General features: G+C 60.1%; 1 protein-coding gene across 2 annotated transcripts in view; it reads right to left on the minus strand.

The window, feature by feature from the left end:
• KDM4B (lysine demethylase 4B) overlaps window positions 1-20,979 on the minus strand; it is a 116,417-nt gene that overhangs the window by 11,056 nt on the left and 84,382 nt on the right. Inside the window, exons 10-15 of one of the 2 annotated variants that reach the window (XM_043911882.1) lie at window positions 15,786-15,982; window positions 9,481-9,582; window positions 8,929-9,119; window positions 2,394-2,821; window positions 1,998-2,118; window positions 1,260-1,438 (exon numbers count right to left, since the gene is read on the minus strand). In XM_043911882.1, the coding sequence (XP_043767817.1) occupies window positions 1,260-1,438; window positions 1,998-2,118; window positions 2,394-2,821; window positions 8,929-9,119; window positions 9,481-9,582; window positions 15,786-15,982 (1,218 nt within the window). The remainder of the gene's footprint in view (window positions 1-1,259; window positions 1,439-1,997; window positions 2,119-2,393; window positions 2,822-8,928; window positions 9,120-9,480; window positions 9,583-15,785; window positions 15,983-20,979) is intronic. The other variant, XM_043911883.1, reaches the window with a different exon arrangement.

The raw sequence follows: 20,979 nt of genomic DNA on the forward strand, positions 1-20,979 counted from the left end.
AGCCTGGCCCCGATGCTGAGGGCTGCGGCCGTGGGCATGATTGAGTTCAGTCACGATGCTTCACTTAGCCACTGGAATTTAGGAGATGCGCCTCTTAAGAGGACGTTCCCAGCACTGACGCCAGCAGCACCGAGGAGGTCAGGCCTGGAGATGTCCGGATGGTACATCTTATTTGTTTCCACCACCAGGTGTTGAATCGCTTAGGGATGGCAGGTCCCAGCCGTTCAGAGCAACAGGGCCCTGGAGACAGGCATGCCACCCCAGCATGGTGCACAGACCTCAATCAGCCCAGCTAATGCATGGAAAACATCTGGCACTAGATTAGGAGCTGGGGATCACAAAGCAAATGAGATCTGATTCTGTCCTCCAGGGCTGATAAACAGAGGGCAGGAACAAAAGCAGAGGTGGGCCCAAGTCAGCCAGGGACGCAGATCCAGGAAGGCTTCCTGGAAGAGGTGGCAAGTGGGATGGAACTAAAGAATGCATAGAAATACATCTGGCCAGGCAGGGGGCTGGGTGGGTACATGGGAGATGCTGGGGGACAGCACAGGGCGTGCTATGTAGGGGTGGGGGCAGATGTCACAGGAGAGGATGGCTGTGGGCATGTGGAGAGGCCGAGGACCAGGCATTTCCATCTGGGCCACGTGTGGCTGTGATGAGATGCTAACAGGAAGGGCAGGAGGCAGGCAGCGGTCAGGGCCAGGGAGGGAGCCAGGGCAGGAAACAGGTGAAGAAGGAAACCTGGCAGTGGACGGTTCAGGGCAGAATGCAGGGAGAAGCCAGGTTCACGGCTTGGGAACTCAGGACAGAGTGGGGGCTGTGTCTGGGCCAGGCCACACGGGGAGTCTTTGCCTGGCCCAGCCCACCATCACCAGCCCCATGCTGGTCGGGCTTCCAGACTCCTGCTCACTACGCAGGCCCTTCCCTGGCCCCACTCCTGGGCCCCCGGGTCAGGCTGAGGGCCTCTCAGAGAACAGCACTCCCTGTGCTAGTATCCTCTTTGATACCTGTGAGTAAGTTACCTTCCAGTGAAAATTCAGACCCCAGGCGCTCTCCCCGTAGCCCTCACTGGGGCCTTAGCTTCATGTCCCGCCAGCCAGGCTCTCCCCTGAGCCCACTGTGGCCCCAAAAGCAATGGGTTCTTGGTCCCCGACACCCTCTCTTCAGGGCACAAGGGCTGGCTTCTGGCGGGGCGCCCACAGGAGCAGGTGGACACGCCCGGCTTGGTGTGGACCTGGCGCCCCACGGCGCCGGCTTACCTGGCTGTACGGGTAGAAGAGCGTGCAGATGGCGCAGTAGGGTTCCGTCAGGGCGGCTGCCGCATTGAACTTCCTCTCGGCCTGGAAGTTGGACGCCTTGTTCTTCCACTGCAGGGACAGCAACGACCTCAAGGCCTCAGGGTCACCCACGTCCTCGTCCCCAGAGAAAGGGAAGGCTTCTGGAGTAAAGGGGAGTGGGGAGGGGTGTCAGCAGTGGGGACCCCACCCCGCCAGGTGTGCTCAGGGGTGGGTCCCTGGCACAGGGCCAATCCCGTCTGGGGACAGGACACAGCGTGGTCAGGCCATGGCAAGGGGGCACAGACCCCTGGAAGTCGGGTGGGGACACCATCGCCCCCACGTCCTGTAAGATGGAGGCCACCAACAGACATCCATCCTGCCCAACCTGCCATCTGTCACTGGGCGGGCCTCTGCTGGCCATGGTTCCTGGCTGGCTGTCCCCGAGCCCCCACGGCCCATTCCTGCGTTCCCCGAGGACACTGGGGCGCCGTCCACCCTTGTCTGTGTTGGTGGTCCCCAGGGACCCGCCCAAGAAGCAAGGTGCTCATTTATGGGGGCTGGGAGCTGTAGAATAGGCAGGGGATACTTCAGCCCTAAGCACTTGGAGAGAGGGTCTGAGGCTGAGTAGGGGCGCTGGGGTGGGAGTGAGCAGGCTGGATGGGCGGGCAGCAGAGGAAGGTGGGGCAGGGACCCAGCAGAGCCAGGGACACCCCCACTCACCCTCGTCACTCGAGGCCTCCTGCTTGACCACGGACAGTGGGGACCGGGTGGGCGGCCTGCCCAGGGGGTGGCGCCGGCTCTTCTTGATCTCCATTTTCAACTTGGAAAAGGTGGACGGATTCTAAAACAGCATAGGAGGCCTCTGAGGGGGCAGCTCTGGGGCCAGAAGCAGGGACTGCTCACTAGGGCTGGAGCCCGGTTCCAAAGGACCCCAGAGTCCCCAGTCGGGGGCAGGAGACCCCAGGAAAGTGCAATCCAGATCCGTGGTGGTTGCTAAACCACATCTGTGTCACTGGCCTCTGGGATGGGAGCCACAGGGCCCATTTGGGACAAGCGAGGCCATGGTCGGCACATAGGGGAGGGGGACCCCCCAGCCTGTACCCGCTGCCCCTTTACCTGCCCCTCGCTGGCTCCGCTCTCCTCCTCAGGCCCCGTCAGCTCCATGGGGGTGGCCTGCTCCTTCCAGCTGGGGCCCTTCTGGGCAAAGTGCTCCGAGGCCTGCTGGCAGGACACACGGCCCTTGTGGCCGGTAGGGCCAGGCCGAGGTACCACATACAGCATGGGGATGACAGGGCGTGGCTTTGCCTCTGGCTCCTCGCCGGGGGCCTTGGGGGGCACCACATTGAGGGGCGGTGGCAGGGGGCTCTCCTCGGCAGCCTCAAGGCCAGGGGCCGGTCCCGGGATCTCCAGCAAGGGCGCCTCCTCGGTGAACTGGGTGGACGGGGGCGGTGGCAGCAGCGGGTGGTGGGGGTGCAGGGAGCCGTAGCTCTTCTTCTTCCGGTCACTCTTGGCCTTGGCCAGCCGCAGCTTGCCCCTCCCGTCCTCTGCGGGGACAGAAGAGAGATAAGTCAGAGGCAAGGGACCGGGGCACCCCAGGGGTCAGTGGCCAGGAGCCCCCTTCCAGCCCCCTTGCCTAAGACAGGCCACCCTCCCCAACCCTGCCCAAGGAACCTGGGCTTCGGGCAGTCCCACCTGCAACCAGGTCCCCTGCCAGGCAGCCTAGCCAGAAGCAGCGGCACCCTGGCCACAAAGTTCTGCCCCGGGCCCAGGGAACCTTCTGGAAGAGCACCATGCGGTGTCCTCGCACGGGGCGCCGAGTCGAGCTGTCGGCAAGTATCTGGGGAGGGACCCACTCTAAAGGTCCTTCCAAAGGGGAGGGGGCAGAAGCAGGATACGTTTTCTTTTCCTATATCTGGGTTTTCCCTATTTCTATGGCTAACGCACACAGCTCGTAGAATTTTTTAAAAGCAAAACCTTAAACAACAAGTGGTTCCACGTGTGGGGGACAGAAGTGTCGTCAGGGCCCGGAACACCCGTTGGCCCCTCAGGGCCAGCAATGGCAGGGCTTCCTAACAGGTGACAGGGTGGGGAAGGAGGTGGGCAGGCAGTGTCTTCAGCAGCATTTTAATTCAGGGCCACAATGGGTATGCAGCTCCTCAAATAAACAGAGCCGAGTGGTGTGGCTGGAGGAGTCACAGCCCCCAAGGACGCCCACACTGTAGCCCCAGGACCCTAGGACGTGGAACCAGACACTGGCAGTGGGGACTCTACAGACAGGGTGAGCCGAGGATCCCAAGGTGGACCCCACCTACTAACAGAGATCCTCAAAAGCAGAGGATCCCGCTGGGCTCAAGGAGATGCTGGGCTGCTGGCTGTGAGGATGGAGGGAGAGGCTGTGAGCCAGGCAGGCAGTGTCTCTAGAAGCTGGAAAAGGCAGGAGCCGGTGCTCCCTGGAGCCTCCGGAAGGACTAGCCCTGCCCACGCCCGGATCTCAGCCCAGTGGGATCCGTGTGGGACTCCTGACCCTTAGAAACGTCAGACAAAAAGAGAGCTGCTTCCGGGCACCAAGTCCATGGTCATATCATCACACAGTCACTGGGGACGTGTGTAGGTGGGGGTCTCCACAAGGCCTGCACAGCCTCAGGGACCCCTGCCCACAAGGACCAGCAGCCCCAGCACAGCCCCCGGGCCCCGCCTGCCCGCCTGGAGAATGGGCACCGAGTTCAGGCCCTCCCTGCCCGGCCTGCGTCCCCATGGTCTCGCGACATCACATGAGGTGTGACAGTGGTTGATGCCCAGAGGACAAGCTGGTCGTCCTGCTGCTGGTACCCGTGAGCTGTCAGTGCCAACGTGTCACCATCTGGGCCCCCGCAAACCAGGCTGGAAAAGTAAGGAGTGCTCGACGGGAAGCACTGGTCCTTCTTCCTGCTAAACCCGTGACAGTGGGGTGTGTGACCGGGTCTGGTCAGCCACACGGCATCCACACCGACCTCATGCCATAAAAACCTGTCCAGTGTCACCCCCACCCCCCAGCCAAACACGATGGCGCAGGTGGGACGATGTTCCCGAGGGCAAGGCCATCATTTAGTCCTGGACCATCCCGACCCGGGAAGGGGTCAAACAAGAATCTTTTCTCCCTTCTTCTAGGCAGACCCCTGGCCTCAGTGCTGGGAGGGGGTCAACTCCCACCAGCGGCCCCCACCGGGTGAGCTCAGAGCCAGCCTGGCCCGCAGCGATGGCGGCCCCTCTGGCCACTGCTCACCACGGCGCCGCAGTGATGGCAGGCCAGCCCACGGGTCCTGGGCAGGCAGCCACACTTTTCAAGAGATGCTCAGAGGAGGGAGTGCTCACCAGTCCCCATGCCCTCTGGCCCTGAACCTTCCGAGGCAAGGACACCAGCAGGATCCCTTATGCCTTCGCCCACCCAGAGGGACCCCAACCACCAGCATCCCAGAACAGTGATCTGGTCGAGGAAAGGGCAGACAACCTGCTTCCCTGACAGATGCTGGACTTGGAAGGTCCTGGCAATAGAAGGTCACCCCCTGTCCCTGGAGATGGGAAGCGTGAGACGTGGGGGCGCACTACTTATAGAGCTTGGTTACAGCAGCCGGCCCAGGAGGCGGCCGAGGCTGAGGAGATCTACTGACTTACAGAAATGGCACTGGGGCTGCCCAGACACGCAGCAGGGGCTGAGGGTGAGTGGCTTTGTTTTCTGAGGAAACCTCCGTCCCCTCCGTCTCTCAGACAGCGCAGGCACACGGCTGTTAGTCTGGCCTCAGGGCGGCAGAGGAGGGGGCACACCCAGAGGACTCTGTGAGGGGACCACTGCAGGCCAAGGGGGGCCGCATGTGGAAAGCCCTCAGCTGGCCTGCTGACAGAGCTGGGATGATGGCTCCAGGACACAGTCCCTCTCACGTCCTCGGGTGTTGTGGGAGCAGAATGGCTGGGACCCCTCCGCCGGCAGAGGCACGGAGGCCCTTCTGGCACTTTTTTTTTTGCAGGGAGGCACAGGCAAGATCCCCCTGCTGATGGATCCTGCCAGTGTCCAGGGCTCCCATAACTCCTCTCCCATTGACGTTCTCCCAGGGCCGAGCAGGGACATGGGGCTGCTACCTGGTTTAGGGGCCCTGCCCCACCTGGCCAGCACCGTGTCCCTCCTGAGCAGGGGCCCAGGCCAGGGCGGCTGCGCTGGCTGGGGGTACTGGGCAGCACGTGGTCTGAGTGTGAACGCTCGCCCTGCCCGCTGCTCACCGCGGGGCACAGCCGCCTTGGGGTCCTTCCTAAAGCCATGACAGGCTGTTGGGCCTGGGGGAAGAGAAGTGACCCAGGATGGCTGCATGCTCCCTCCCCGGCCCTCGGGCAGGATTCTGCCTGGGAGACAGGACAGCACTGTGGGGGACGGGCAGGGGGCGGGGGGACTATAAGCTCTGGGACCAGCCCTCCTGGAGTCCTGGTGCTACTCCTGCCACCCCCAGCTCCAGAGCTGCAAGAAGGGACAGCGGCCATGCCTGGCCAGAGCTGGCCAAACAGCCAGGCAAGAGGAGGGAGCCCCTGTGGTCCCAGCAGGCCAGGTGGACCCGGGCTGCCTTTCTGCCTTCTGCTCGGGGCTTGGCCCAGGGTTCAGGCTGGGGGCAGGGGAAGCTGATAGAGCAGGGTGGGGACACGGGGCAGCCAGGAGGGGAAGCAGCCCCCGTCCCCAGGCCCAGTGACTCATCAGCCAGCCTGGCTCCTCTTGTCACGTGGTGTCCAGGCTTCTCCATCCTGCCCACCCCCCGCCTCCTCTGTCAGGCAGCCTCCTGCGTGTGAGTGGCACGTGCTGTCCTGATGCAAACATAGAACACAGACTCTATCTTCATGCCCAAGGCGGTCATTATACTCATAGCTTTGAGAGACATTAAGCTGGCATGAAAGGAAGTCTAGAAACCACTTTAAAGTCTTCCACTCACTCCTGGACATGTTTGCTGACACCCCCAGCTGCGAGCACTTATTCATCTAATGCATTCAGAGCGATCTTCCTCCAAGGGCTCAAGGGACAGCCGCTGACCAGAGTGCGGTTCCCGGCTGTGGGAGCCTCCTGCCACACCCTGAAGGGACCCCTTCCTCTCTCAAAGGGCCCGTGTTGCAGGAGATGCCCCAAAAGTCCAGCTCCTTCTGTTTGGGGACCAGGCTCTGGGTTGGAACAGGGACAGGGTGATGAGTCAGGGAGCAGGGCCGCCTCCCTGGGAACGTCCCCACTCTTCTTGGGTCCACAGCCACACAACACGGAGCTCACCAAAGAAGGTGGACCCTGCAGCCCCTTGGAGAAGCCCTGGGGCCCTGGGCTGGGGCCTGGAAGTAGAACAGAGGGAGCACAGAAGCCATGGAGGCCGGCACACGTCCTGCACAGTCCTGTCTGCAGCACATCTTACTCTTAAAGGACAGAGCCCACCGCCACATCCCCCACTGTTTAGGTGGCAATCTGCTTACAACAGGGAAAACCAGAGAGGAACCGGAGTCTCACCATGGAAGACGCCTTGCTGAGCATGGGCATGAGGCCAGCTCTCGGGATCCCGAGACACTGAGGCCGGGGCAGTGTTGCTGCAAGGGGCTGCGTCCAGCAGGTGGTGATGGGGAGGGGGGGTGTCCCTTAACAGTCGATGTGATGAGTTACTAAGATGAGGTCATCATCAGGGTGGGCCCTCTGCCAGCGTGACCAGTGTCCTTGTGAATGGGCAAGACGGAGACAGGCTCACTGTGTGACTGTGAAGCTGGCTGTCTACCAGCCGAGAAGCAAGGCCAGAACAGACCCTCCCCCACGTCCTCAGCAGGAGCAGCCCGCAGCCACTCTGACCCTGGACTTCCTGCCTCCAGATCGGAGACACTGTGCTGTGGTTCCTGAAGCCCTGACTCAGGCCTGGGTCAGGGCAGCCGAGCATACTCGGATGCCCCTTAAACATCCAGCGTCTGCCCGGCCTGTTTTCAGAACTTTAAGTAACTGGGATATGGGTGCAAGTGTTAGATACGAGGCTGCGTGTGAAGACCGGTGGCCCTGGGGCGGAGTGGTGGTATTCACTGCAGCCTGGGACAGTTCTTGCCTCCAGTCTTGCAGCCCTGACCTCTCATGACCTCTCTTCCTCCAGCCTCCATCCCTCTGGCTGCAGTGAAATCAACATCCTCGATCCTTGAGCTGGGGATCCACCTTCACCACCAGGCGTCCCCCTAACACATGCAGCCCCATTTGTGTTCAGTTCCTCCTTGTCTTTCAAAAACATCTCTGGTTTTCCCCATAAAGCTCTTATTTCTGGGGAGATTTGCTCCAGGCCGCATAACTCTCTGGTTGCTTTTATCACAAGTGGGATCTTTGTGAAAACCACATGTTCTGCAAACAAGTGTGATGTGGCTCCGGGTCTATTTCTATGGGGTGATCTCGCCTGCGCCCAGATGGTGCCAACATGCGCTTCCCTCCCCTGGGCTGCTGCCTCCCCAGGCTGTGCAGACTCTCCTGGGTGGAGCCGGGCTGTTTCACGATGCCCACCGGGTGAGCAGCACGCCAGGCTATCTGGGGACACGCACCAGTGTGTCACTTCCCAGGAAGCTTTCCGATCTCCCCCGTCTCCAACTCAGGAGCCCCCTCGCAGGGACACACCCCCTTCCAGCCGGTGGGAATATCCAGGGTTCATGCCTGCCACACACAGAGCCTCGTGGACAGTCACCTCGAACACCGTATCATCTGTGACATCAGCCACAAGACCCTGAGGACAGCCTGACCCCAAGCTGGGCAGCGACCATGCTGGGCTCATAAGCAGCAAGACACAGTCCTGAGGACTAGACGGAGGGCCTGAGTGGAACCCCAGCAGCCTACAGCCTGTGATGGGGTCTGAGACAGGGCTGCCTGGAGATCTGCCACCAACCCCCAGCCTCACCCAGCCCCTCCTTCACACCTGGCGGAGGGGGGGGGGGGGGGCGGGCAGCTGCTACGTGCAGACATGTGAGCAGCTGAATCTGAAAATGAGGAAAATGAAACCAGCTTGGAAAAGAAAAGCAGCACATAAAATGTGGGTTTGGTGGACGTTCACACACTCAAGGAGTAATACTCCATGGCTAACAGCCCCCGGGCGTGTAAAGGGCACAGTTCTGAGACACCCGACCACGGCGCCCAGATACACTTTTCTGTTCAACACCAGCAGGGCGGCCCCACCACAGGCACGTCCAGCTAGCAGCAGGCCGTCCTCTTTCCTGACTGACCAGATGACACCTGTTACGGACTCAGTCTGCCTCCCCAAGTTCACGTTGAGCCCTATGCCTCAGCGTCGCGGGGCTGGGAGGTGAGAGTCATGAGGGTGGGGCCCTGGCGAAGCATCAGTGAGACCTTAGAGACCAGGAGGCAGGCCCTCACCAGGCTGGGCCACGCCAGCACCCAGAGCTCCAGCCTCCAGCACCAGCGCGTAAAGCCCATGAATTTGAGCCGCTGACCAGTGGATTCTGTTCCAGCCACCAGTCGGACTAGAATAGCCTCTCTTCAGTTTCTGGGAGGTGAGGGACTTTCCAGAGGCCCCCCCACCAGAATATGCATTTTTAGAAAGCACCGTTCCTGCCCATGAGGCACACAAATTGGAGTGCGAAAGCGCGGGGCCTCTGGCCTGGTCAGCGCAGGCAGCCAAGCGGGACTGACCTTCTGAGCCCTCGGCCTCCCGGCCCTGTGGCAGCAGCTGGGCTTCCTCCTCCTCCTCCTCCTCCGGTGCCGCCTCCTCTTTCGCACTGCCTCCTGCCTCCTCCAGGAGGGCTGCCCCGGCTGCCCCCTCTCCAGGAGACCTGGGGTCGTCGGGCTTGGGCTTCTTGGGCTGGCTCCTTTTCCGGTGAGACCTGGAGAGGGAGAGGCATCAGAGGGGAGGTGAAATAATGCAAGGGAGAAGCACCAGGCTGTGCGTTCCGCCCAGAGAGAGAGCCCAGACAGCACCCCCCAGGAGGGCAGGGGAAGCGGGGGCCCTGGGTGGGGCTGGCTCCTGGGGGCAGGGGCGGGAAAGGGAGAGAGGCCTGGGGGAGGGGAGGATGATGGTGAGGGTGGGCGGTATCAAGCGGGTGCGATGGCAGCTGGCGATGGGATGCAGGGATGGACGGCTCTAAGAGCCTCTGTGTGGAGGGCGCGGGGAGACAGGAGTGTGAACCCGGGTGGAAACAGCGGCTGGTAGAAAATGCCTGCGTGACGGACAGACGGTGCACTTACGAGAGCCCCGGCCTCCGGGTCTGCTCTTTCTTCCTCTCTAGACTGGGTTTTCTCTCCTCCTCAGTCTTTTTCCAGTGTCTGTTTTCCTTCAGACTAATTTGTCTAGAATGTAAACGTCAGGGGGTTTTTCTCTAGGACTCCTGTTAACCCCAGATGGCTCACTGCAGGGCCTGGCCCCGCCCAGGCTTTCCCTGCGTCTTCTCCACCCGCAGGAGCCCTGCGCCCAGAGCCTGCAGTGACCCCTTGGCCCCTCGTCTAAGCTGCACCCGGCCCCCAGCCCCTGCCCCTGCCCCCAGGGACTGAGGGAGGTCCTCGGGCCCCAAGTGAGCATCCCAGATAAGGCTGAGCTGCAGCTTCTGAGTGAAAGCCAGGGGGAATCAGGGTTAAAAAGAAGAAAGAAAAGCGATGGGGGGTGGGGGCGGGCTGCAGGTTAGTGGCCAGGGCACCTCTGCTGGGCTCGGGCTGTGGGGATGTCCCGGCCAGTTCCCGGAACCTTCCAGGGAGGGGACAGAGAAGTTTAGAGACCACGGGAGGTGTGTGGCTGGCCCAGGAGCTGGGGTGGGGGGGTGGGTGGGGAAAAGCCCTGCCTGGGGAAGGGACAGTAGGCCAGCCCAGGCTGCAGGCTAGGGCTTCCCGCCCGCCCTGGTGGGCTCAGACACCAAGACCTCCCACTGACAAGGACCAGGTGCTCACTCAGGAGCCATCTGCCTGGGGCTGGGCAGGCGGAGCCCCAAAGGCTCCGGAGGCCAGAACCCCCACCTCCTCTTAGGGCGTCTGCAGTGGCCCTAGCCCTTGACGCTGGCTCCCGGAATGCCTCCTTCTAACTGTCCCCTGATGCTAACCATTGACTGCTGCTGGTCCTTTGCTGCTCGCTGCCTGACTGACCCGCAGGCCCCTACCCCTGGCTGGCAGCTGCTCTGTGCCCTGAGCCCAAGCATGGCCCAGCGTGTGACAAGCCCTACTGGATGTTGGAAGCATGGACCACCCCGATGACCACAGGCGGGAGTGGGGAGCATTCCAGGGAGGGCGCGTCATGGGCAGAGCATGGCATCACACACAGCATGGCGTGCAGGGGTGCACAGCGATGGGGAGGGATGCGGGAGGACAGGCAGGCAGGGCAGGATGGGAGGGAGCACGAGAGACTCAGGCCCACCAGGGGACACTCCCCACACTGGGTGAAGCCCTGACTCAGAGACAGGCGGGAAGCTGCGGGCTTTTCACCCACAGTCACCTGGCGGCTTCTCTCAGGGTCTGCGGACGCTGTAGGGCCGGGTGCCCAAGCGAACCCCTACAATGGCCACCATATCCAGGTGTTCTCTTGCCAACTCACCTGGCCTCTGTGTCCTGCAGCACCCCCCTCCCCCCAGCACTTCCCCTCCCCCCACCTGGAACCGGCCCCAGAGGCCACTTCTGACCCTGTCCCACCCACTTTCAGGGTCCCTAGAGAGCCCAGACTCTCCTCAGCCCCCAACCCATCACTGAGGGGCTTCCCCAGTGGTTCAGCAGTAAAGAATTCGCCTGCCAATACAAGAGACACAGGTTCAATCCCTGATCCGGGAAGATCTCACATGCCTCGGGGCAACTAAGCCTGTGCGCCCCAACCACTGAAGCCTGTGTGCCCTAAAGCCCGTGCTCCACAAGAGAAGCAACCACAATGAGAAGCCCATGTACTGCAACTGGAGAGCAGCCCCTGATTGTCGTAACTAGAGAAAGCCTGAGTAGCAGTGAAGACCCAGCACAGCCACAAATATATAAATATATAAAATTAGAAAACACACCACTGAGCTCAGAGCTCTGTCCCTAGCACCAACCCACCCCCCCCAGCAGCTACTGGGCCTCACTAGTTCAAGGACTCCCCATGATAAGTGAAACTAGGCACAAAGGTGGAGGCAAAGGGGACAGCAAAGTGAACATCGCATGCAAAGAAGAGTCTGTTTCATGAGAACATAAGCTGGGAACAACACTGGGAGGATCTGGGGCTAACTTTCTGATGGCTAGAGGAGGTACGTCACCTCACACACCCTAATCACTGTCTGGCTGCAACAGGATCCCCGGGGCCCCCTCCATATTATATCTTTCTGATCCCATAAACATAGTTCGTCCATGAACAACAGATCTGCTTCACTGCATTCTTTGCTTTCTCATCCTGGAGTCAGTAACTGGCCTCCTATCCCTGATGCTTAGTGTTCTTAGTTATCTCCAAGTTCTTGGTGTGGCCTCCTGGGCAGGGGTCACTTGCTTCTAAACAACAGTCCGGGGCCATCCCCTTATCTAAGGCTGCCTTGGACTCTCTTGGATTGGATCCAGTTTCCTTGATCGCATGTCTTTCTTGATTGATGCCCTTGTTTAGCTGGAGCACATCCTCCAGCAGCTTTCTCAGGTAGGAGGGGAAACCTGGGACTTGCTCCCTTCCCACACGTGGTTGGTAATTTGGCTGGGTCCATACTTCTGGGCTGAAATGACTGCTCTCCTGACCTTTGAGGCCCTTGTCCTCTGTCTATTAGCTTGCAGCATCACAATTGCCAAGTTTGATTCCATTTGGGCCCCGTGTTGCTTCTGTTGACCTTTTACTCGTTCCAGAGGCTTGGGTGTCTTCTGTTTAACCCACATTGTGAAGCGTCTCCCAACCCACCTCTTGTATCTCTTTTCTCTCTTAAATGCCCAAGTGCCATCTCTTCTAAAGTCTTCTTTTTACACAAGCAGCTTCTTCCACAAATGTCGTCACCCACTCTCTCGGAGAAGAGGTAAGTGTTCTTCTGCTCATTGTCAGCCTCTTCTGTGAGGTCCTGCTTTTTGTTTGAGACCCTTTTGCACTGAGTTGCCTCAGAGGTTTAAGGGGCAGCCCATGGTCATGGCCCCTTCTGACAGGTCAGGAGGTGATGGTGGGGGGAGGGCTCAGGAGCATGGCAGGGTCAAGGTGGCTGGTGGGAGCGAGCTGGAGGCACAGGGGTGTCCATCTGGCCAGGGCATCAGGCACAGGGAGGAGGGGAGACCAGGCCAGCCCCTCAAGGGTCTGGGAGCAGCAGAGGGGGCAGGGGTGTCCTCTCTGACTCCTCGTTTCCATGGGGAGTGAGGATGGCAGGTAGAAAGGAGGCGGGTAGGAGCTGCAGGGCTGGGTAAGGGAGGCTGGTGGGCTCTTGCCTCCTGTAGGGGCAGCTGGAGGTCCCACCAGCGGCAGCAGCAGAGGCTGGGGAGGGACGAGGACCACGTGCTCAGAGATGAGCATGCCCCCCCCCACCGAGCCTGGCTGCTCAGACGCTCTGCGCGGGGTGCACATGAGGGGCCGGTGGAACACACACCTGCGGCAACATGTGGGCGACGCAGCTCTCGTTGGAAATAATCAAGAGCTGAGAGGAAAAGACTGTCCACATATGGAGAAGGGCTGCTCAGGCAGGAGTGGGGGCAGGGGAGTGCAGCCAAGACACCAGCTGGGCAGAGCACCAGCAAGGACAAGGTCACAGGTTACGGGTCCTGTTTATCACAGGGTGGGGTCAGTTCACTAGGCAAGATTTAGGCATGAGGAGTAAATCCACAGGGAGCGTCGTTTTCTCCCAAAGGGGCCAACACCAGACTCTGCTCTGCGGTGACATCTGGGGTGTGGTATTGGGAGAGGGGGCAGGAAGGTTGGGCCCTCGGGGGGGCAGGGGGGGGCTGGATGAGGCAACTGAGCAAGGACCGAGGACTCACTGCAGTGACCCAGAGGAGGTGGCGAGGGTACACAGGGACGTGGGGGGCAGGGGGGCCCACAGACGGCCGGGGAGGAGCCCACCCCAACGCGGACGTGTGTGGTTGTCACACTGGCGGGGGGTGCTCCTGGCATCGAGTGGAGCCAAGGATGCTGCTCCACCACCCCCGCCCCCAGAGCCTGGACGGTCCCCTCAGAGGATGTCAGCAGGCCTGGAGGGAGACCCCGGTCTAGGGATAGACCCAGGTTTATCCCAATCTGGCCCAGTCTGAGAGCATTGTCTCAGCGCTCCCCGCTACTCCTCACAGCCAGCGTGGAGGGGAGGCTCTCTTCTGATCTCTGCTGTTGTCTCTCTCCCCCAATCTGCTCTGTGCTCCCCCCCAATCGGGCCCAAGACAAGGATATTTGGGTGGTTCCCCCTGCACCCCCAACCAACTCTCCAACAAAGGAGGCTCGGCGAGCTGGTGGCCCTGGAGGCCAGGCACAGCGGGGTGAGGGCAGGGCGGCCACACGGCCAGCAGGGAAGCTCACAAGGGCCTCTGCTAGCGGGGGCCTCAGCCCCCAGCTGGGGCTTGGGGCTCCACTCCTGAGCCCTTCATCTGTCAGCCTCTTCAGAGAATGCCCCCCAAAGTGGGGGACTCGGCCTTATCTCACATACTAAATGTATCCTTGGGAACACGACCTGGCTGGTCATTCAGTCCCAGGCTGGCACAGAGAGAGAAGGTGGGAAGGAGCCCTGTGCTGTGGGACCCATTGGCGGGGGCGGGGGGGGGGTGTGGCGCGGGGTTCCTCCTCTGTACACAGAAGGTTCCAGCGTGGCCTGGCCCGAGGCCTTGTCCTCGTCCTCTGGGCAGGCTCCTCTCACAGCCCCACATCCCATTCCTCCCTGGAGGGAGCCCTGAGTCGCTCCACTGACCAGATAGCCTGAGACACCACCAGCCAACCACCCTGCAACATTGGATCGGGTTGGGAGCCGGCAGCTGAAGAGTCAGCAGGCTCACTTCCTGCTCTTGGGAGAGATGAGGAGCCACCCTGAGGCAGTACTCTCGGGGAGGAACACACGGAGTGGGAAATCAAAGGGAGAGACAACGGCAGAGACAGAAGTGAGCCTCCCCTCCACGCGGGCTGTCAGGAGTAGCGGGGAGCACTGAGGCAACGCTCTCAGAGAGGGGGTGAGGGTGGAAACACGGATGAGAGCACAGAACGGAGGCCGGCCCCGGGGGAGAGAAGCTGCCGGGCGGGTGTGACCACCCAGCCAGGACGATTTCTCCCAGTGTCGGCAGAGTGTGGGGGCGCCAGCAAGGAGGCGCTGCCCAAGGAATGAAGTGGCCGGGCCCCCACCCGTCAGGGACCAGGCTCTGGGGAGGCGCCACCCATGGCCAGTGGGGACAGGATCTGCCAGCAGTGACCGACGGCCCAGATGGAAGCCTCGCGGAGGCCCGGAACTGCTCACTGTCTGTTTTGGTGTCACCCGTAAACTGCGAGTGGTGTTCGTGTTTTTCAGTGGTTCCAAAGTTGAAGGATAATAACCTTCTGCGGCATGTGGAAACGGTATGAAATTCCCACTTCAGTGTCCGTAAACGAAGTTTTATTGAGACACGCCACACTCACCGTTGACAGACTGTCTACAATCCAGGGTGACCTCCATGGAGCCGAGAGGTCACGGGAGAGCCCGCTGGGCCCCGAAGCCCAGACGCAGACATGTGTGATGCTCCGGGCCACCCCGCCTGCTCTAACCACACCCCAAGCCCGGTGAGGCCCCAGGGACTATTCCCTGAGCACCAAAAGGGATCTGTTTCAACTCCGTCCATGGGCAGCTCAGGCCCCGAGAGCCGGGATATTCCCCCGAGAAAGAACGCGATGGAGATGGACACTTCCGAGGCTGCACAACGCTGTCTTTCCCTGCCACCCACAACCTCCTGGCCAGATGCCAAGCACAGATGCCAGGAGGGGGTGGCCATTGTGCTCTCTCCTTCCCCACCTGACAGCAGGCAGGAGCTGGGCAGGGACACGCATACTGGGTGGAAGGAGGGCTCGGAGGAGGCCTCTGAGGTGGAATGGGGGGCAGAGAGCATCCAGGCGACAGGTCTGTGCAACTACCCCTGTAACTACCGTAACCACCCCCATAACCACCATCCATAACCAGGATGCAAGGAACACATCACCCGAGGCACCAGAACAAGCAGCCACAGACACGCTGGGCAGGAGTGAGGCTCCCATCCGGGTGGGGGGGGCCTCAGGCTCCCAGCTCCTGTCCTCGCTCAAGAGTCAAGAAGGGTCTCACAGCCCCAGTGCAGAAATGGGGCTCTCCCACCCAGGACAGTGAACCAGAAGCCTGAGACAAGACAGCATGTGGGGCCCTGGGAGGGCAGACAAGGAGTGAGAGGGAGCCCGAGACCCCGACAACATAGATAGTGCTGGCGGTGATGCCCTAAGAGTTGGAGGAAGAAATCAGGCTGAGAAAACACTTTGCTTCCGAAGCAGGAGAAATGGTGGAGGAGGGAAGCAGAGCGGGGGTGGGGGTGGGGGGGGTGTGGGGAGGAGGAGGAGAGATGAGAAGAGGGAGAATGGGGGACCGCCTGGCTGGAGGAGCAGCGGCCGGGGCGGCTGGGCAGCTCACCTGCGCAGGAGCTTGGCCTTGAGGGAGGCCCGGGAGGCGCTCCAGGTACTCAGCTCTGGGCTGCTCAGGGCCGTGGGCCGCGTGTGGTCCAGCACCGTCAGGTCTTTGCCCTGCTTCCACAGCTCGTAGCGCTCCGGCTGCAGAATGCGCACGAAGACGTCCATGGAGATCTTGACCATGTCCTTCCGGCACGTGCACTGCGTGGGGGGGCAGGAGAGAGATGGCTGAGCCCACGGGCCTGCGACCCCACACTACCCAGGGCATGCTGAGCCCACCCTGTCCTCCCAAGAAGTTCTCTCTTGAGACAGGAAAGGGTGTCTTCTCATCCCGATGGGGAGGGAGAGGGGAGGCTGCTGCATCCCCCAGTGGGTGCCTCTGGCCCACCCCCCCAGAGTCACACCCCATCTGCACATGGTCCACTGTGGTGCCCAGGCTCACTCAGGAGCCCAGAGACCGTGTGGTTTGAGCTTCGGCCGCCTGAGTCATTTCAAACCAAAATCTCCCCCCAAGTCAGACGCATGTACCCCTGACCAGGTAAAACGCCCATGCAATGTTTTATAACAGCGGTGATTACAGAGTAAGGAAGAGGGGAAAGCTGTCCATCTCCATGGGGCAAACAAAGAAGTGAAGGTGATGTGGAGAAAGTGCTCACACGGCCCAGAGTCCCCGCCGCCGCTTCAGGGGAGGAAGCTGAGAGTCTGGGAGGCTTGGCACTGGACCCCAGGCCGGCAGGACTCGCCGCAATGTCGGCCTGGCCAGGGGAGCCCCTTGTGCCTGGGCGCGGCAAGAGAGGGGCAAACAAGCCTGAGGAGGACGGGCTGAGATGGGGTCCTTCCGCCCCCTCCTCTGCTGTGTAGACTCTCAACACCCCAACGCACACACACACCATGCGTTCTGGGAGCCTCTCCCTTATATTGCACTGTCAGAAGCGCCCTGGAACTAGGCCCCAAGCAGGAGGAACCGTGGATGTTCCAGGGAGCTGGGGGCCGGAGAAGCCCAGCAAGGACTGCAGAAGTTGGGCTCAGGACAGCGAGCCTTCAGTCAAGGGAAGGAAGCCAGGCAGCCCTGGCCTCCGGCTTACCTGTGGGCCGAGGCCATGGGCAAGATGGTAGGAGGAACAGAGGGGACCGCTGGTTTAGGGCAGGGCTGGTGACCTGCTCACAGAGAGAGGAAAGGACCGAAGAGTGGAAGCTTCCAGCTCCATGGGTTACCGAGCTCTGTGACGACTTCTCAGCCCTGTCGTCACTTGGGAAGCAGCAAGACCAACTTACAAACACATGGGGGTAGGCAAGTGCCAATAAAACTGTTGCCAAAAAAGGCAGGTGCCAGATGTAGCACAGGCCACGGTTTGCCGGCTCCAGGTGTAGACTCCAGGGCAGGGATCCCCAACCCAGTACTGGTCCACAGCTTGTTATGAACTGGGCTGCTCAGCAGGAGGTGACCAGGAGGCAAAATGGAAACCACTCCCCCTTCCCAGGTCCGTGGAAAAATTCCATCTTCCATGAAACTGGTCCCTGGTGCCAAAAAGGTTGGGACCACTGCTGGAAAGGAAAGGCCAGCTTCGGGGAGAGGCACTTCCTCGGGGCAGGCTTGACCTGGGGGGCTGTGCTCGCCTTCCTCTGAAGGGGCACGGTCCTCGCCTCCTTAGGGGGCCACGCCTGTCCCAAGAGTTGCAACAGGAGGCCTCGGGGCAGCTGCCCCTGGGGGACACCTGCACCACAGCCTCTGCAGCTCTGCTCCAATGCCCGCCTGTCAGATAAACAGGCATAGGAGATGCTTATTCCCAAAACCACAGTTTAAAAATGTCTCAGGATTTTTATTTCCCGGGGTTGAGTGTGTGTGAACATGCCCCTGCAGGTAAATGCAAGTGTGTGTATGGATGTGTGTATGTATGAATGCATTTAGAATTGAATATGCACTTATTTTTTCATCCCATACAATTTTCAAAGGATGTTATGAATGCATTTCCATGTTAAATGCGCGTCTTGCCTCCGTGTACAACCGTCTCCATGTACAACCACCTCCGTCACTGCCACTTTCTCAATGGAAATGAAGGGAGCAGAAGGAAAAGACTTAATTGAATGCAGCAATTATGTACCACCCTGACAAGTCCTTCCCAACCTCCCTAAGCTGGTTCAGAAACAGTGAGATATTTACAACCCGGAAGTCTGAGGATGCTGGGCAGGGAGGTGGGGGGCAAATGCGGCATTTCTTGCAGCCCCTACTCCCCAACCCTGCCCGCTCCCAGGCCAGATCTGGGAGCTCAGCGTGGGGACAGCAATAAGCCAACCACACCAAGTGGGAGGGAATACTTACGACCCAGCAATTTCCAGCAAGCTCAATTCATTTAATGAAAAATTGCACAAGAGAGAGAGGCTGGCAGTACAATCTGGCTGCAGAGTGGCAGGGGTCCAGATGGCGCCCGGGTTCCGGGATCCTGGCCGGCTGCGGCCTGGCCGGTGTGGCCACCAACAGCAGCTTGAGGGATTTGTATCGAGTGGCCATGCAATTGCTTTTCCTTAAGTAATTAATAAAAGCACCTGTGTGGCCCTGGAGGGGACGGAGTGGACCTGGGGCATGTCACCATGGCCTACAGCCCGGCCAGGGTCAGCGCTGGGAGCAGCAGCCCTCGCGTCTCCGTGGGGTCCTTGGTGTGGCAGGGCGTGGCTGGTCGCTGGTGGGCATGGAGGTGCACGGAGCATGGGCACTGGGGAGGATGCAGTGGGAGGGATGGAGGCAAGGCCCCACAGGTCCTGGGGGGCAGAAGGGACACCTCTGGTTTAGGACAGGGCAACAGTCACCTCCGTGGGCAGAACAGCTGAGCCCAGGGTTGCAGACACTATAGACCCATCGCCTTGTTTCAGCTCACAGTTTGGCAGAGGAATCTGCTAAGACCAGCGAAAAGAACTTGCAGGGCTGAGCACACCAGAGCTCCCCCCTCGCCCCACAGCCCCTACCCGGGCCGTCTCCTGATTTATGACCCCCGCACAGTGGAATTGCCCGCAGTGCTGTTTCATTTGGGCCTGTGAATAAGGATGGGGCCATGAGCTGCAGGGTTGGCCTGGAAAGGGGGCTCGGGCCATGACCCTCAGGGCAGCCATCTGGCTCCCAGCCAATCCTGAGGCCCTGCCAGAGCCATTAAAGCTGACTGCGTCTTCTACTGTCCCTCCAGTGCCGGTGCTCAGCAGCCCTGTCAGCTGGGACCAGCCGGAGAGTATTCTCCCCGAGTGCATGCCACCCATTAGTTCTGATGGAGAGATGGGCTGGAAGGGGAGGAGGACCGCTGGCCCCCTGTAGCCTGAGTGTGCCCCAGGGGCCTCTGTACCTTAAAGACTTGGCCACCAGAGCTGCAGGGTGGAGCTCCTGTTTTGGAGCATCCTGCACCAGACAGCACTTGGGGCAAGGGGCCAACTGCAGACAGCAGGAGACAAGGAAGAGGCAGGGACTGGGGTGGACACACACTGCATCGGGCCTGGGTCCCACGGCCAGGATGCGAGACAGGCTGCATTGGCTGTGGATCCCTGCCGGCCTCCAGGGTGGGCCTGTCCACCTCCAGGGTGGGCCTGTCCATAGGGGGCTCTGGGCCCCACTGACTGGGCCCCACCCCCAAATTCTAAGCCTGGAACTGTGGCCTCCCCCCACGTTGCAAGCAAAGGGAGGCACCACCCCAACACTTGGAACAAAACAGGCTCGGACGCAGCCTCTCATCAAGAGGGTCTGACAGCCCCACAAAAGCACAGCTCAGAGAGCCCTTGACCAGTCAAGTTAATTAACCAGCGGGACGCAGAAGGAACAGAGCTGTTTAAAGTGACAGCAGAGAGGAGACACAAGGCCTCCACCCCCACATCCCCCCACCAGAGGAGGAGGGACAGGATGCCCCCCCACCTGCCCTGGTAGCAGACACCGGCTACCTGCAGAGCAGAAGGCTGGCAACAGTGAGGGTAAGGGCGCAGCTCTGACCAGCCGGAGATGAGGCCTTCCCCCTCCCAAGGATCACACCCAAGGATGTGAGATCCAAAGACTGTCTGTTGCATCACAAAGAGAAAAACGCACACGCCAGGTGCACATAAACACACTGTGTGTCCACACACACACCACGTGTACACACTTCAGGACAACTCTAACCACACCACTCTACACCTGTGGACCGAATGGACAGGTATGGAGCCGGCAGACAGCCCTGCGGGGGCTGGTTACTAGTTCTGAACACCAGTTCAACTACAGAAATGGTCTCAGGAGGGGTCTGCTGTCATAAGAAATACAGCATGCATGATCAAAATTACAGTATAGTCCCAGTTACAACCAAAAATCTTCAGAGAAAGCCATGGGCTTCGTCAAACCCCAACCACAGTTCTTTTGATGGGAGAATTGGGATTAAATGATTTTGTGGCTTTTTTTCTTTCCAAATCTCTTTATTGAGCAGGTACATCATTTAAGTTGGTTGAGAGCCGGGCAAATTATGGAATCTGACCTGCCACATGTTTTTATAAATAAAGTTTTATTGGCACATGGCCGTGGCCACAGTCATATTAATGCTGATACCACAGAGCCAAGCAGTCACAAAGAGACTGGAAGGCCCCCAAACCCACAAATATTCACTATCTCGTCCCTTTTCAGAAAGTTTGAAAAACCTTGATTTAAGTCACAGAATCCCTTTTACAAGGTATCTTGAAGCCCTGACCCCCTCAATATGTCTGTACATACAGAGAAGGAATTAGGAGGTGAAGAAGGTTAAATGAGGTCAAGAGGATGGGGCCCTAACTCTATAGAACCAGTGTCCTTATAAGAAGAATAGGCTAGACAAACAGGACTCCTGCCACCGCCACCCCCAGGTGAGGACACAGCAGGAAGCTGGCAGTCCACGTATCAGGACTGGAGTCCCCACCAGGAAGCCAACCCCAGTGGCACCCTGGTCTCAGGCTCCCGGCCTCAGGAAGTGTGAGGGATAAATATCTGTGGTTCAGCTGCCCAGTTTTCAGTACCGCGATCCAGCAGCCTGAGTTAATGGAAGACAGGTGTCTATGTGGAAACCTACTATGGGCCCAGTGTTCACTGAGGAGAGTGAGATGCACACTCCCCACCACCTGCTGCCAGGATCCAGTGCTCACAGGTGCCAGAAGCACCTAGAACCTGGCACCTGGAGGCCCAGCCCTGGAATCACCTCCTCCAGGCTGCACTTGCCTTCATACCAGCA

This window comes from Cervus elaphus, chromosome 9 (assembly GCF_910594005.1).
Source record: "Cervus elaphus chromosome 9, mCerEla1.1, whole genome shotgun sequence".
Lineage (NCBI taxonomy): Eukaryota > Metazoa > Chordata > Mammalia > Artiodactyla > Cervidae > Cervus > Cervus elaphus.